We start from the raw sequence: 15,017 nt of genomic DNA on the forward strand, positions 1-15,017 counted from the left end.
AGCCCCCCCCCCCCCCCCCCCCCCCCCCCCCCAATAACATTTCCGAGTTTGATGCAGAGTCTGAGGAGGGAAGATGAAGCTACGGAAGGCTCAAAAAGCAAAAGAAAGATTTTTCAGTCAAAATCATGGTTTGCTACTGCAGCAGTTAATATCACGGAATGCTAGATATTGGTGAAAGGATGATTATTACCTTAGCAGATCTGGAGAAGGCCACAAACAGTTTTGACAGATCTCGCGAGGTTGGTGGTGGAGGACATGGTGTTGTGTGCAAAGGAATATTATACCTTCATGTAGTGGCCATCAAGAAATCAAAGATAGTGGTACAAAGAGAAATCGAACAACCATAGAAATGCGGTGAAGCTCCTAGGGTGCTGCCTTGAGACAGAAGTTCCATTATTAGTATACGAGTTCATTTCAAATGGAACACTTTCTCACCATCTTCATGTTGAAGGTCCAATATCACACTACCCTGGGATGATGGACTAAGGATTGCCGTTGAAATTGCTAGAGCGCTAGCCTATCTACATTCAGCTACTACACAATGCCAATATTTTAGAGGGACATTAAGTCTTCTAACATACTTCTTGATGATAATTTAACAGCTAAAGTGTCGGATTTTGGAGCTTCAAGGTATGTCCCAATCAATGAGACAGGAGTGACTACAGCTGTTCAGGGAACATTTGGTTATTTAGATCCCATGTACTAGTACTATTACACGGGTCGGCTGACAGGTAAGAGCGATGTTTTCAGGTTGGGTGTTCTTCTTGTCGAATTGCTGACTAGAAAGAAACCGTCCCTGTACAAACTCCGAGAGCAGTGACAGTCTTGCTTCACATTTTGGACTACTCACAGAAGGTGATTTGGTTGGCATAGTATAGATCCGCAGGTCATGGAAAAGCAGGTCATGGAAGAGGGAGATGGTGAAGTCCAAGAAGTAGCTGCACTAGCAGCAAGGTGCACTAAACTGGATGAAGAAAGGCCGGCCCACAATGCGAGAAGTGGAGATTTCAGTTGAAAACTTGCGAGTTAAGAAGCAGCCTTCTCCACGAAGTACCCTCTGTTTTCATCAGGGAGATGTGTGATGGGGACGAAATCGCAACTCGTTACGTGCCAGCTCGGGGGGTTGCGAACGAAGCAAGTAGACAGTACAGCATGGAGGAGGAACATCTTGCTGCCGGCATGGTATGCTCGGCGATGTTTTGCTATTACATCTTCGTGAACAGCACAGTTGTACCGGAAAGCCATTTCTGATGGCTGTTTAGTGGAAGAACAGATATTCTTTCTTTTTTACCTGAAAAAAAGAACCTTGCGTTCTTCTTTCCTCCTCTTTTTTTAGGGGAAAGGAAGTGCTATTTCTGTTTTCTTGTAAATGGTTGTGTAAATCGGTCCATAACCGTGTTTGTTTTGGTCAAAGTCGGTTCCATATATGCATATATTCATGTGCACAAAGGGTGAGAAATAAAGATAAAGTCAGCATAATTTGTGTATCCATGCATGTATCTTGCACCATCAGCTTTGCGCCGCTATCTAAAAATGCCTCTTTATATACTGAAATTTGGGGAGTTCGCTCCTCATTCGTAGCCCCCTTGCGAGAGTGCGCATATATTTTTCATCAGTACTTTAATGTATAAATGTACAAATGACATACACCTTGTAACACAGCAAAAAAAGAAAAAAGAAAAGGAAAAAAAATGAATAATACACGCCACATACAGTTGTCCGGGTTTTTGCTTCCCAAATACATTAGCTAGGATTGCCCCCAGCAGGCGTGGAGCTAGCCACTTGCAGTGGGTATCAACGCCAGCATCTGGTTCTTGATGATGCCCATACACATCTCGATCTCCCTGAAGATCGGGATGTTCTGGGAGCTGCACGGCTGCAAGCCCGACAGCGCTGAATCGAGGATGTGCGCGACTTCAGCAGGGTGATACTGCTTCTCCGTGCAGTTCTGGAGAATGGTACGGATCGCAGCGTTAGACCATTAGGCATAGTGGGAGTGCTGGAATGTTTAAGTCTGAAGTCTGAACAACACGCAGAGCTTGGATGGCTTACCTTTATCATGAGCATCATAGCGACGCAGGATGAAATCAACTCATTAGGAAATTGGCCATCGGAATTACCACCATTTGGCAATCTTGAACTGTTATTTGTTGCAGGAGCAGGTGTGCCATTCTCTTGATACGATGCATTTGACTGACCTGAATCAGGAGGTATCCGTCTTATGCCAAGAATGCTTGAACCAGAGCCAGTACCACGGCTATTGAAGTTATCTAATGCTTCACCTATTTTTGCAAAAGGGTTCTCTCCTTCACTCACTTTGCACATCGCCTGGTCAAGAGTGAAAAAAAGCAGCGATAAGGGCATTGGAATGAAATAAATTTAAAATGTGAAGGGAAAAGGACTCATATCTCTATGTAGCACCAAAAAAGGAGAATAAATAGGTAATGCTTCAGCGAAATACAGAAATTAACTAAATGAATCCTCTAATCCAACAATAGAAATAACTAACAAGAGTACAATATATGGAACCTGCCCCAACAAGCTGACAGCAGTGTTTCTCAAAAGCAAATATCCAATTGAAAACAAGTTAATAACTAACTAAGAAAATTCCAAACAGAGATGATCGGTAGATAAACAGGGTCCCAGGTTTCATCATGAAACTAAACATCAAGTATTTAGACAGGTAGTTTCAATTTCTTTTAGCAGTTATTACAGAGTAGTGAGAACCGAGCACTGAGTCAGTTTATTGATTTTTTGTACATGTAGATCTTAAATTTTTGTTCTCCTCAAATATGGAAAGCAATGCTCATTCAGTTCAAAGTGAACAGCTGTATTCAAACTACATAAAGTAATAAGTAGATCAGAAACATGAGGAACTCTAGGTCAGATAGCATGACATGATACAGAAAAGAATACAATAATTCTCGCCAACAGACCTGGATAGCAACATCAACCATCATTTTTGCTCTGCATTTTGAAGTCTCAATAACTTCAATCACTTGGGAACCAGACTCTGGATTAATATAACCGAAAAGGTTATACGGATCTGGCGCTCCAGCAAAGGCTATGCCATTTTCCATAGATTTAGGATATGATTGTACTGGATTCCCATGATATGTGTTACGCTGGCGAAGAGAAAGCAAGGCTCCAGCTACCTGTGTATGAAAATATGTTGTATCATTCAACTAGGTACATGAAAACCGAAGTTATTAAAGTGATAGCTTGAAATTGGGAAGGTTACCTGATCATTGGAATCTCTTAGCTGCACAAGCACCATGGCGTATTGCTTCCTGAAATGCTCCAAGTCTCTAATAATTTCCCCATCCCTTTGCTTTCCAGACACTTCTTCATTCATGTGCCTCAATTCTACCAGCAAAGCTTCCTGCAACAGATTTATGGTTCATCATAACCCACTTGAATTGAATGATGTAAATACAAAAGCGTGTATGTTTTAAAAAAAAGAATATCCAATATGTTTAATGGCAAATACACACCACAGACCATAATGATGCTTACAACAATAATTCTTTTATGCTTACAACAATAATGATGCTTGAATTGAATGATGTTTAATGGCAAATAGTACTCTGTAGGCACAGTGTGGCACACCCTGGTCTGGGAACTAAAAAGGAACTATCTTTCATACCAGATGAGCAGATTATTCCCATTTTATGCTCTGCCTGGTAGCCCACTTCTTTTTTTTTGAACAAAAAACACTGGTAGCCCATTTCAAGTATCAGAAAGTTGATGGATTATCAAGACTCCACAATGGGCCAGCCTGAATAATAAGATTAAGAAAACACTACTGCAAGATAGACTATACTAATAGGTTAACTGTTAATATCAGCTGCCAGATTATTGAAAGTGCATTACTATAACAATTATGACCAACTCAGTGTCAACTGTAATACAAATCTGTGTATGGATTTGTGTACATCGAATTCTAGGTTGCAATGCAACACAGCAACTTATTAGAAAACAAAGATGGTGGAGATTTCAATTTGAGCTATGCAATTTGTATCCATTTGCAAACATTAGAGGGACGAAAAACAAGGCACAAGACTTGTTGCACTTGCCTTTTTATCGAGAGCACGTGATAGTTCAGCAAGAGCTCTTATATCAGCTTCTCTTTCCTGTATCTGTGAGAGGGTGGATGGCTGATTGTAGATCGCCTGTTGTGTAGCAACTGTAACCTCATTAACTGTAGCTTTGGCCTGTGCAATGGAATCAATTGAGTCACCCTATCGCGTAAATCCCAAAAGGAGTACAGTTAGCTTATTCTGCATTGGCTATACAAAAGTAAGTAGCTTCAGCATCAAACATGCTACCTTTGCTTGCTTCATTAAAGTACTTATTGGATGACCAGGAGGGATATGGAAGGTTGCATCAGCACCATTCAGATTTGATGTGAATCTTGCTCCACCTCCATTACCCAATTCTTTCATCTGATCCTCATTTGCTTCCGATAAGCGGCTATAATATTCATTGACAATGTTTTGCTGTCTGAGAGACTCAGGGAAATTTTCCGGAGGATGCAGGGGCATGCAATCAATATCCTGAAAAACAAATTCCTTTCAATAAACCATATTTGACATGCTATCAGTGTCGAGAAGACTGATGTATCTAGTCATAACAATCTTCAGCGGAAATAAGACAACAATCTTCTATGCTTAACCATTCTACTAAATTATTGCAAGTCATGGTAATTTCTTGAGTATGATCACAAAGATCAGGTCAAAGCATTTAAGTCAAAAGACATTAAATGAAACTAAACTCTAATTATCAAAAACATAAGTGAGATAGCAATTGATTACCATCACAAACTCAACACCCAGTTCAGGTCGATCAAACTGAACCCGGCAACGATTATCATCAACAGTCAGGACATTTCCATCATGAAGTTCCCTGGTTCTAGGATGGCAGGCTATAACACGCTGCCCAACTGCAAGAGGTCGTGCAAGATCCGTTGGTAGACCTTCTCTAATGCCAGATCGAAGTTCAGCATAGTGCTGTCTGACTGAATCACGATACTGGGAAAGCTTCTCTCTCTCCTCACACAAAAACTGTTTTGACAACCGACGGGGCTTTCCAAGAGAACTGCAGAACATTAAATTTAGGGGGCAAATACAACTAAAGTTAACATTAACAAAAATATTGAAGATTACAAACCTCCGTATGACACCCCACTCAACACGAGTCAGTCTTGGAACATGACCCAGCTTGACATGATTCAAATACTCAACAAATTCACTCTTTGCAAACCATGGATAATCAATTGCACTGTAGAACCACTCAAACATGCACCATCTACGGAGCAAACGTGATGACAAGCAGTGAGAGAGTTTGTCCTGCAATAAGTTAAGAGACTTTTCACCCATGTCAAGTAATGAAACACATCAATCAGCATATAACAAGATAAAAAGCAGTACCTTGACATCAATAATATTACTCAATGAATAAGACAATTTATCACTTCCAGAATCATCAGCGCCCTCAGTAGGTTTACATTCTTGAGTTAGTGATTTTTGAATGCCTCCTTTTCGGCGGCTTTTGACCTTTGAGGTCAAGTCAGCTTGCGGAGGCGTTGCACCTCGTGCAGTTGTCTCTGGTATATCCATGAACACTTTTCCAAAATCAGAATGTGCTGGAAAACATCCCTTCCGAAATTGGACTAATATGAGTATGCCTACCTTTATTAGAAGACACCTTCCCTTCTTCAGCAGAAACCTATAATGTACAGATATACCAGAACAAGAATCATGTTGTATCCGGCAAGCATGAGGAGATTAGTTATATAAAACTTGACTGTGCAAGGGTGGGTGAAAATTTGACACAGCAAATAACTAGAGAGCTGTTCAGTGAAGGCTTGGTACAATTGTGTACATTGCAATCATGCCATATGATGCATGCCATTTTGATATTATTGTACAGAATGTCAAATTCAATTTCGTAGCCTGTATTATGATTGTCACAGCTGGTGCCACATGCTGTGATCCAAACAACAAACTACCAATAAACAAGAAAGGATGGCATGCCATAAAAAAAATTGGATGTAATACATAGATGATATATGTCACAGGATATATACAGCAAAAGAACCTTTCCAATAGGTCATTACAGAAGCATAATGACAAACACTGAGACAGGGTTCGAAAAACTGGTATTATCTGGCCAAGTGCTCTCAATTCTGTAGGTGTTAGATTAGATAGCTATTTCACAAGAATATTGCAGCTAAACACTGTGCAATATTAGACAAACACAAAACCAGAGGAAATTATGTAGAAAAGGGAGAGATAAGAATAAGCAGACAGGCAAATAGGCAACAAAGTTCAGCTGGGGTCCCAATATGTCCAGTCAGTTTCTGTAATCTAACCAGCTCAGATTCTGTGACACTATGGGACATGCTTATTGGTTATTTTTCTTGGTGACAATACTACCCCATGTAATAGTCTAATACTAATACCATCTCTTACATACCCATTACTGAAAATTAGACCTACGGACCTTAGTGCTCATAACTGAAGTCGTAGAATAAATAAGAAAAAGGTGAACTAGAAATGCAGCTAACTGAATAGCATGTCAACATTTCTTTCACATGATATTAATTGCTAATTTTTCATATATCATTTAGCAGTTACCTGACAGAATAAGATATTTTGGAACCTAAATCCCAGAAGTAAAGACATGGCTGAAATGCTGATGTTGGTAAAAATATCGTTTGAGTGTCAAAGGATTTACAACATAACAAAATCCAACAGAAAAAGGAATGAATTCTACTTTTATAGGAATATGACAATTATTACAAACGGTTGCACAGTAAGAGACTATGAACAAAACTCCAAAAAGTAGTTAGCAGGCAGCCTACAAGTCAAATCACATTAGTGACCTAGCCTACACACTTACATATTAATTTCTTCACTATATGCAACAACAAAAAGGTCTTTACTGCTTTAAAGTAGATTCAGTATAGCCAAACCCAGGCTCTAAAAACTTATCATACAATCAAACTAAATAGGTTAAGGTTGCCTATATCACTAATTTATATCCATTGTATGCGAAACTAAAATCCTATCCACATTAAGTTGAGAATGCATGCCACAAGTTTATGGGCTATTTGGTTTGGGGAATGGAGGAAGTTGGTCTAGGGAATGGAGGAAGTTGGTCTATCACCAACCTGTCTCTAATAAGAACAAGTCTAGTATGGAAAAAAGGCACAGGGACGTCCCATGAAAATTACGGAGTGGTCCTATAATGGACAAATCAATCTAGGATGGGGTGGTTTGAACTTCAAACAAACAGCCGATTAATATATTGCATAAGTCTCGGATGCAAAAAAGAAAGAAAGAAGAAAGAGTTGGGCTAGATACCTCAGTCTTCTCCACGTCCTTTAATATATTCTTTTCATCTTTTGAAACCTGTATATGAATAAAACATACAAGTTTATGCATAACATAAATGAATTATAGCAAGGAACTAAGTAATAGTGGTAGAAGATGGAATAGCAATGTTAGTCAATTGCTCAGCTCATTACTTCTCTCTTCCTTTTGCAAAGTCAATGGAGCAGGTAGAGCTCCTTGGCCGGCTGTATGGCCACTGCCTGCCGTATATGGCAGCAGTGCCATGAGTAGAAGGGCAAGCATGCCCTGTCTTGTATAGTACTAGTAGTAGGTAGTTGGTAGAAGCACTCATACCATTATGTAATCTAATTTGACTTTAGGTTCTATAAGAAGTAGAAGAGCAGCTGCAGCTCAGTTCAGTTCAGCAGCACCAAATTGAACCTGTGAAAAGTGTTTGTGCGTGTGTGTGCTGTTCTCCTATCCCCTTCTCCTACCTCCAGCTCTAGTGTGTGTGTGTTGTGTTCTAGGAGTTCTAGGAACTCACCTTGGCCATTGCCAACAAGCAATAGTGAGGTCAAGATAACTAAAAAACTCGACCTGCCCCCTGCCCCAACCTTACATAGCGGCACCGTAGCCCATGTGAGACGACCAACGACCTGAGCCGGGCCTTAGACCTATGCTTTGGCATGGGACAGATGAGGGGATTTTTTCAACCCCAGCCCGAAATTCGCTCCCACGGGGAGTTGAACCCAGGACCTGAGGAGTGCTACTAGAGCCACCTAACCAACTCAGCTAGAGGCCCGTTCGCAGGTCAAGATAACTATATGTGGTGCTATCACACTAAGAGCTGACATGTGGTCCTACCAATATTGCAGGCGTAGTTTGCAAATTTTATGTGCTACTATATGCTCACCAATTGACGCACAATATTTATTCGCATTAGTTTGATATAAGAAACACACAATACACAATCATAAATTTAAATTATGAGTACTTTTAGAATTGGCATATGAGAATACATCAACCGATGCCAGCATGTACACTACACTGAAGCCAATCCATAACGAACTCAGTCAGCAGTTAATGAACTTGACTACACGATTTATAACCTTCAATTATAGAGCAAACAAGACTGTTACTTGCAGAATACTTAACAAATAATAATTTTGAACATACCTTTCCCGTGGAAGATTTCCTCTTCTTTTTTTCTGTTTTAACGCCACATGTACAAGCTTGCTGCTTTACTTCAGAAGTGGTGCTCCCATCATGATGAGGATCTTTAGCAAGTTTGGCTTTTTTCCTAGTAACCATATCGGTGCTTGCAATTTCTGACTGCCTTTTGAGTTTTTTTGCCATACTTTTGGAGTAATCTTTCTGTTCATACACTGAAACGGCTGCAGGAATACTAGGCTTTCCATCAGAATCATTGTCTTTATTTTCATCCTTAATCTGTGCTGACGACTCTGGAAGATCATTAGGTGCCCTATTAGTAACACTATCAAGCAATGTGCTAAAAAGCGCTAGGTGAGCGATGGTCTGGTGCCTACTAAGCAAGATAGGTAGCCACCTTTAAAAAAGGTGAACAAAATCATTAACAAATATAATATTGATGCAAGCTAACTTTGAAGTAGAACTTTTTACCAAAATTTGTTGTGGGATTTCTCATGCAGTGGATATGGCTGTTACAACTTAGAAAATATCTATCACTATGCATGGATTAATGGGAGGTTGTGGTATAAATTAGGCTAAATATGTTTTGTGGACATCCATTGTGGCATTTGCTGGAGGACATCGCAGAGTCAATACTTTGTTGACTGACGTTACAAAATTATCAGTTTGCAAAAATTTGGAGGACATGTGGAAGGCAGCAGGTGATCCAATTCATATTTGTCATGGATGCTGGTTAATATCCCATCCAAATACGGCTTGTCTCAAATAGAAACAAAGGTGACTTCTCAACAACAGCATTCTTTTGTAATTGTGGTTGTGGGGCACTTTTGCCCCCTCATTCTAAATTATCTCACCAGCTATGTGTTCCAGGAAATGACCCTGATTTATTTATTGTCACTTACTCATAGAATTATTAACTTTGCAATGCCCGAACCTGGGGGTAAATGTGTTGGTTTGTGTGTGTTATAAGGGTTCTCTGCCCTTTTTTCTCTTCTTAACATAAAGATATGCTGTTCTCCTGCATGTTTGAGAAAAAAAAATTGCAATGTCCTCCAGTGGTCAGCGGTTAGAAAACAAAACCCTGCATTACTGCACTGCTGGTGAAATACAACACTGGCATGTACTCTAACCCTTCTGAACATGTCTATAACCTTTATGCAAATTAGTGTCAGAAGAGTGGGAGATAGAGTTGAACGCAAAAAAAAAAAGACCACTGCACCTGCTAAGATACAAAAAATGCATTGTTCTCCATCTTGCCATTAAGTACAAGAAAAAAATAATAGGGTAATGGAATAACGGAGTAAAATGGGTTGCATCTGAATGTAGTATTTAAAACATTAACACAAAAAGTGACAAAGGTATAAGATAAGACTAACCAGATTCAACAACTGAAGATGGCTGTAGGATGTTCACAGATAGATCAGCTAAAGTATGTAATGCATCTAGAGCTGAAATATCATCTGCAAAACAAGAGGGTTGATTGAAGGTTTGCACTGCATCGATGGAGTAAAAGCAAGAACAAAACAGGTTATCCTTACAACTAACAAGCATCACAATAATGAACGTACATCAAAGCCAAACGACTAAATTAAAAGGCAATAAAATAAATCCTCAAACAGGACACCGCCATGGCAGGAATTTGAGTGCGATAAGTAACAACACTGTGTGGTTCTATTTATGTTTCCCAGGTTACAGAAACCATAAAATCTTATTTTATAGTGCAATAAACACGCAAGACAACCAATATTCTGGAATAGAAATTGGATGGTGAAAAAGATGATTCAGAACATGGTTATTTCTACATGTTTGATCACCTTGCTGAAACTTTCATCCCACACTAGAAGGGAATTGTCTTTGTATCTAATTCCACAGATTGAGAAAAAAGTATTGTGCAGTACAGTTACAGAAAAGAAATTAAACACATTTATCCATTGCCCAAATTTCAATATGTATATGAAAAAAGAGAATGCTATTGTCATTCATAGTTCAGTACTATGCCCTACTAAAAAAAGGTAACTGCTAGAATATAGACATACCATCAAAAAACAGTTGACGGCTTCTTTTATTTGATGTGCTAGATGGCCACGCAGTTTTTCTTCCCAATGCCTCCAGCTCTGGTTCCTCTTTCGCCTTTCTCGCACTATGTCCTTCTTCAGTACCACTGCAAGCCTCTCTATCATACTCAAACTGATCACCTGTTTTGCGTACAGCTTTTTTCCTCCTCTTTTGAGACCTCTTTACTTTCTTCTGAGGTTTTCCAGATGGAGATCCTTTGTTAGTCATCAAATAGGATGCACCTTTAGTATAGTCACCAGTCTCGGCTTCCCTACTTCCTAAGCTAGCTTCAGGGTAATCAGCATCCAACTGAAATCCATGCAACTTTGAGCTTCCCATCTCTGAATCAGCATTCTGCAAGTGCCAAACAGGCATCTTGGTCATGAAATTACTTTACTAAATGGGTGACTAACAAAAAGGGGAGAAGGCATAAAATTCCAGTTTCTTACTTTTCTGTCACTACTTTTAATGGGAGACAGGAACATCCGGTCGCCAGATCTCCCAGGCGTTTGAGAAACCTGAGGTGAGCCTCCTCTTTGATATACCTCTGCCAGAGCAAGTGCAGCTACATGAGCTCCTTCATCATCACCATTGTTAGAATCTGGTTTTGCTTGTCTATGTGGTGCACCCCTCTCATCTCGATGGTACATGCTGGCAACAGGTACTCTTGGAGTCCTTTTTCCAACAGCACGTGGCCTATTCCCTACAAACAGGTCTACAAAGATTTCAATTAAGTTGCAAGGATTATGTATATCTCAGATTCCCACACAGCCAGGTTATACAATAATCATACTATGTATGTTACTTTGCTGCACAAACCATGCATGTACATAGGACTATCTCAAATTACCTCCTGAACGTTTTTTCTTCAACAAAGAAAGGCATCCATAGCTCGATGAAGCAGGCTGAGATTGCAATTGATCAGGGTAACGTGTATCAGATGTCTTCGAGACAGATTGAAACTTTGCACGGCCACGTTTCTGTGGCTTCCTAGAAGTTTTTGGTGAATCATTGCTTTCATGATCACTGTTACTTCCATCCTACAGTCCATAACAGATGTCCTTGTGAGTAATTTCAATAAATCACGGCAGCTGAAGCCGCATATGCCACATAAGTACATTCACCAGCCAGGAAATTCAGTACAACTGTACTCATGGATGGAACAAATAGTTCTAGATCTGTGGTTGATGCCAAATTAATTACTGATTTTGCATATACCTAAATGGAAAAGAATACATTTTTGAGACTTTGCTAACTATAATACTTCCTCTGATCACAAATATAAGTCCATCTAGGTTTGTCTTATGTCAAACTTTTTTTAGTTTTGATCATCAATATGTAAAAATTATACAGATTGAGAATACAATGTTGATGTTAATAGATTAGTCATGAAATACAATTTCATAACATATAACTCTTTTTGTTTAAGATGAAGCATTTTATAGATATTTGCAGTCAAAAGAGACACATTGAAGACTGTATCAAACTATTGATATCCTACTGCACTTGTATATGTCACTGGAGCAAGTAATTTTTAGTCCACGGTCACAAAAGATGCAAATAGAATGTATTTTTCAGGCGCCAACTTTTATAAATATTCACAAGATTTTCGTGTATTAGAGAAAAGAATTACAGAAGCTCTAGATATTAGTAATCCCTAAAATATAGTCTCACCAGAATATTGTAGTGATCAGTCATCATGGCAATTAACCCTGCGGCAGTTGCCGTTCCCTCTGGAAGAGATAAATAGGCCTGGATATGCCACACATGTTAATCTAGCACACTGAAGTGTGTATATGCAAATAGTTGAAAATTAGCAGACAAACATGAATACAAGAAATTAAGCACTGCTACCTTCGCAATCCATGGAACTGATAAAAAAAATCCATTGAACTGATCTAGGGAAATTTAGGTAAATGGAAAAACGAGTGCCGAGTGGTTATATAATTTAAAAAAGCCCAATATTTACCTTATTCATGTTGTAAAGAGCCTCCACCATGTCAGATGTTCTATCACGGATAGCACCGGCAATCTAGAAAGTGAAATGAAAATCAGCAAGTATCACATAGGTGCAATTCCCTTGTCTCAACTCTGTCCAGATAAGCTCAAAACAGACCTTCCTCCAATCTTTTCCGTATTTTCTGTAGGCACTATAGAAGCGCTCAAGCTCGTCTTTACTCCACTGAGGCCCAAGCATGTCTGATAACTTTTTTTTCTGCAAATGAGATTTTTTTTTTCTTTTACCAATGATCAAAGATGAAGCAAAGGTATTGCTAACTACTCAAATGCATTAACACTACCCAAAACCAAACTTAAAACCACACTTATTTCTAGAAAAAATAACTAATACTTTATAGTCCATAGAATACTACCATGCCGTACTGTTACATAATCCCATAGATGTCTAACATGTTCTTCTCAGATTAACTAAAACGAACAAAAAATTTGCACGTGAGAAGAAAAGGAATATTGATTTTCACATGTACTTACTCGCACTTTACTTTTAGGTACACTTGCTGTATCTTCAATCTTCCAATCATCATTGATTTTGGCATAGCGTTTATTCGAATTTCTCACTTTTCTTGCAGAAGCCATAAAAATCACTTAAACTACCTGAAAACACAATTCACTGGAGATTATTACTAAGCTCATATTAGGAAAGGACAGAAAATGTTTCAAAATGTACCTAAAGCTAGCTCCAGTATCTTAGTGTGAGTACGATCAAAATGTTTCAACTTTCAAGGACGAATCTCCCTACCACAATATCTAATGGCATTGATTGCCTTATTATTTCAAAATCCAACAGCAGCTAGCTTTTATGCAGGAGCCAATTTTAGCAATACATCATTCAAACAGAGCATGTCATTTGGAGTGAAGCTCTGCAAGCAGAGACACAGCCAGATACGTCTGGCTGCCATTATTTGAATTATAAAAATCTAAGGCCGCGATCCAGGTGCGGCCCCGATCAACAACTACAGCAAAGGCGAATTTGTGCAACCCCTGCCCCATAAAGCCCAGAGCTTGATTAAACTGTCCGCTCGAGAATTGGGGGTGGAGTGAGGCAGCAAGATAGGGCTTACCAGGAGAGACCTTGGTCCTCCGCAGGCGATGAGGCAGGGAATCACGGCGCCAGGGAAACCCCCGGAGGTGACGCGAACCGCGCGTTTCCGGTGGCCACTCAAATCGGGGTCGCCGTTGCCTCGCGTCAGCAGGTGCGAGGGCCACCACCGCGAGGCAACCGCGGATTGCGAGGCACTCCGGCGAGCGGCAGATCTGCGGGCGGGGGGCAGGGGCAGTGAGATGGGGAACACTCGCACGGGGATGGGAACCAGAGCAGTAGGGTGGGGGAAGGGTCGAAGGGGAGGAGGACGAGGACCCACCGACCGAGGCGCAAGACGGGGAGCCGCAACCGCAGCTGACGACGCTCCACCGGAGAGGAGGGAGGAGCCGGAGGGGCCGCCTCGCCGGAATGGTGTGGGAGTAGGGGGAGGGTGCGAAATGGTGGAGGGAGGTGAGGGAGAATTGCCTCTTGCGAAATTGTCGAGCACCTGGTGTGCATACCTTGTCCAGCCACCTCACCCCCAAAACAGAGCGGACCACACGGCCCTTGGCCACACCAGATCCAGCCTGAGCCATACCCGATCCCGTAGACCCAGTCCATGTGAACCCCTAACCCGGTCCATCATGGACCCAGTCCACCAGCCGCTGCATCCACGTGTGCGCCACATCAACTTGACGTGGATGCCACATCAGCATGCTTGGCCTGCCTTAGGAACCTTACACGTGGCATGCTCCTGCGCTGCCATGTGGCATCCCTTTTCATCTTTTTTTTTCCCAAAATTAATTAAAATTTAGAAATTGATTTACATCTTTGCAAATCTATATATTTAATATTAAAGTACGGTTGCTTCTTCCAACCGTCGTAGTTGTTTTGAAAAAAGTCCCTCAACTTTTTCGTGCTCAACCCGCAGTCCTTGGAATATGTCTTGATATTTTGCAAAAAGTCTCAAACTTTACTGCAATTGTGGAGGTGGAGGCGCCCGCGCCGGTCGGCCTCAGCTAGGCTACGCCGCCTGTCGCCACCATGGAGCTGGAGCCGGCCGGCCACCTGCGCCGTGGGGCCACGCCGGCCGTCGGGGCTCCTCCGCGAGGGCGCGCCCGAGAGGTGGGAGAGAAGAGAGAGGGGGGAGGGAGGAGATAAGGTTGGCTGGTATGAGGGAAGGATGGGAGGAGAGTTCAGCCAATAGCAACACTCAGTTTACGGAGTTGTGGATCGATGATGTGGCAAATGTGTTTCTTCTTTGAACTTATAACATATTTTTGGACTACTAAACGATCTCGAATGAAAAAGTTATCAACTACAAAGTTTAAAATCTCATCGGGCTCTACAATTTTGATATAAAGTTTGTATTCATCCGAGATCGTATGCAAAAATTTGTATTAAAAAGATACGAC

At 40.8% G+C, this 15,017-nt stretch overlaps 1 protein-coding gene across 3 annotated transcripts; it reads right to left on the bottom strand.

The window, feature by feature from the left end:
- Positions 1-1,524: 1,524 nt before the first annotated feature.
- LOC101752950 (protein ALWAYS EARLY 2) lies at positions 1,525-14,100 on the bottom strand. 3 transcript variants are annotated; one of them, XM_012848486.3, is made up of 22 exons: positions 13,943-14,100; positions 13,643-13,835; positions 13,053-13,175; positions 12,679-12,777; positions 12,532-12,594; positions 12,237-12,314; positions 11,413-11,602; positions 11,012-11,265; positions 10,544-10,916; positions 9,884-9,967; positions 8,514-8,800; positions 7,368-7,415; positions 5,691-5,727; positions 5,430-5,605; positions 5,170-5,348; positions 4,815-5,097; positions 4,329-4,556; positions 4,077-4,241; positions 3,242-3,382; positions 2,937-3,155; positions 2,053-2,328; positions 1,525-1,948 (listed from the first exon to the last, which is right to left on the bottom strand). In XM_012848486.3, the coding sequence occupies exons 3-22, from the start codon at positions 13,155-13,157 to the stop codon at positions 1,775-1,777; spliced, it is 3,459 nt and encodes a 1,152-aa protein (XP_012703940.1). In that variant the 5' UTR covers positions 13,158-13,175; positions 13,643-13,835; positions 13,943-14,100; the 3' UTR covers positions 1,525-1,774. The 3 variants fall into 3 exon arrangements, with proteins under 3 accessions (XP_012703940.1, XP_012703938.1, XP_022684833.1); XM_012848484.3 differs by having other exon boundaries at positions 11,012-11,277; XM_022829098.1 differs by lacking the exon at positions 13,643-13,835 and having other exon boundaries at positions 11,012-11,277; positions 13,049-13,175; positions 13,943-14,090.
- Positions 14,101-15,017: the final 917 nt, after the last annotated feature.

This window comes from Setaria italica, chromosome VIII (genome assembly GCF_000263155.2).
Source record: "Setaria italica strain Yugu1 chromosome VIII, Setaria_italica_v2.0, whole genome shotgun sequence".
In the NCBI taxonomy this organism is placed as follows: domain Eukaryota; kingdom Viridiplantae; phylum Streptophyta; class Magnoliopsida; order Poales; family Poaceae; genus Setaria; species Setaria italica.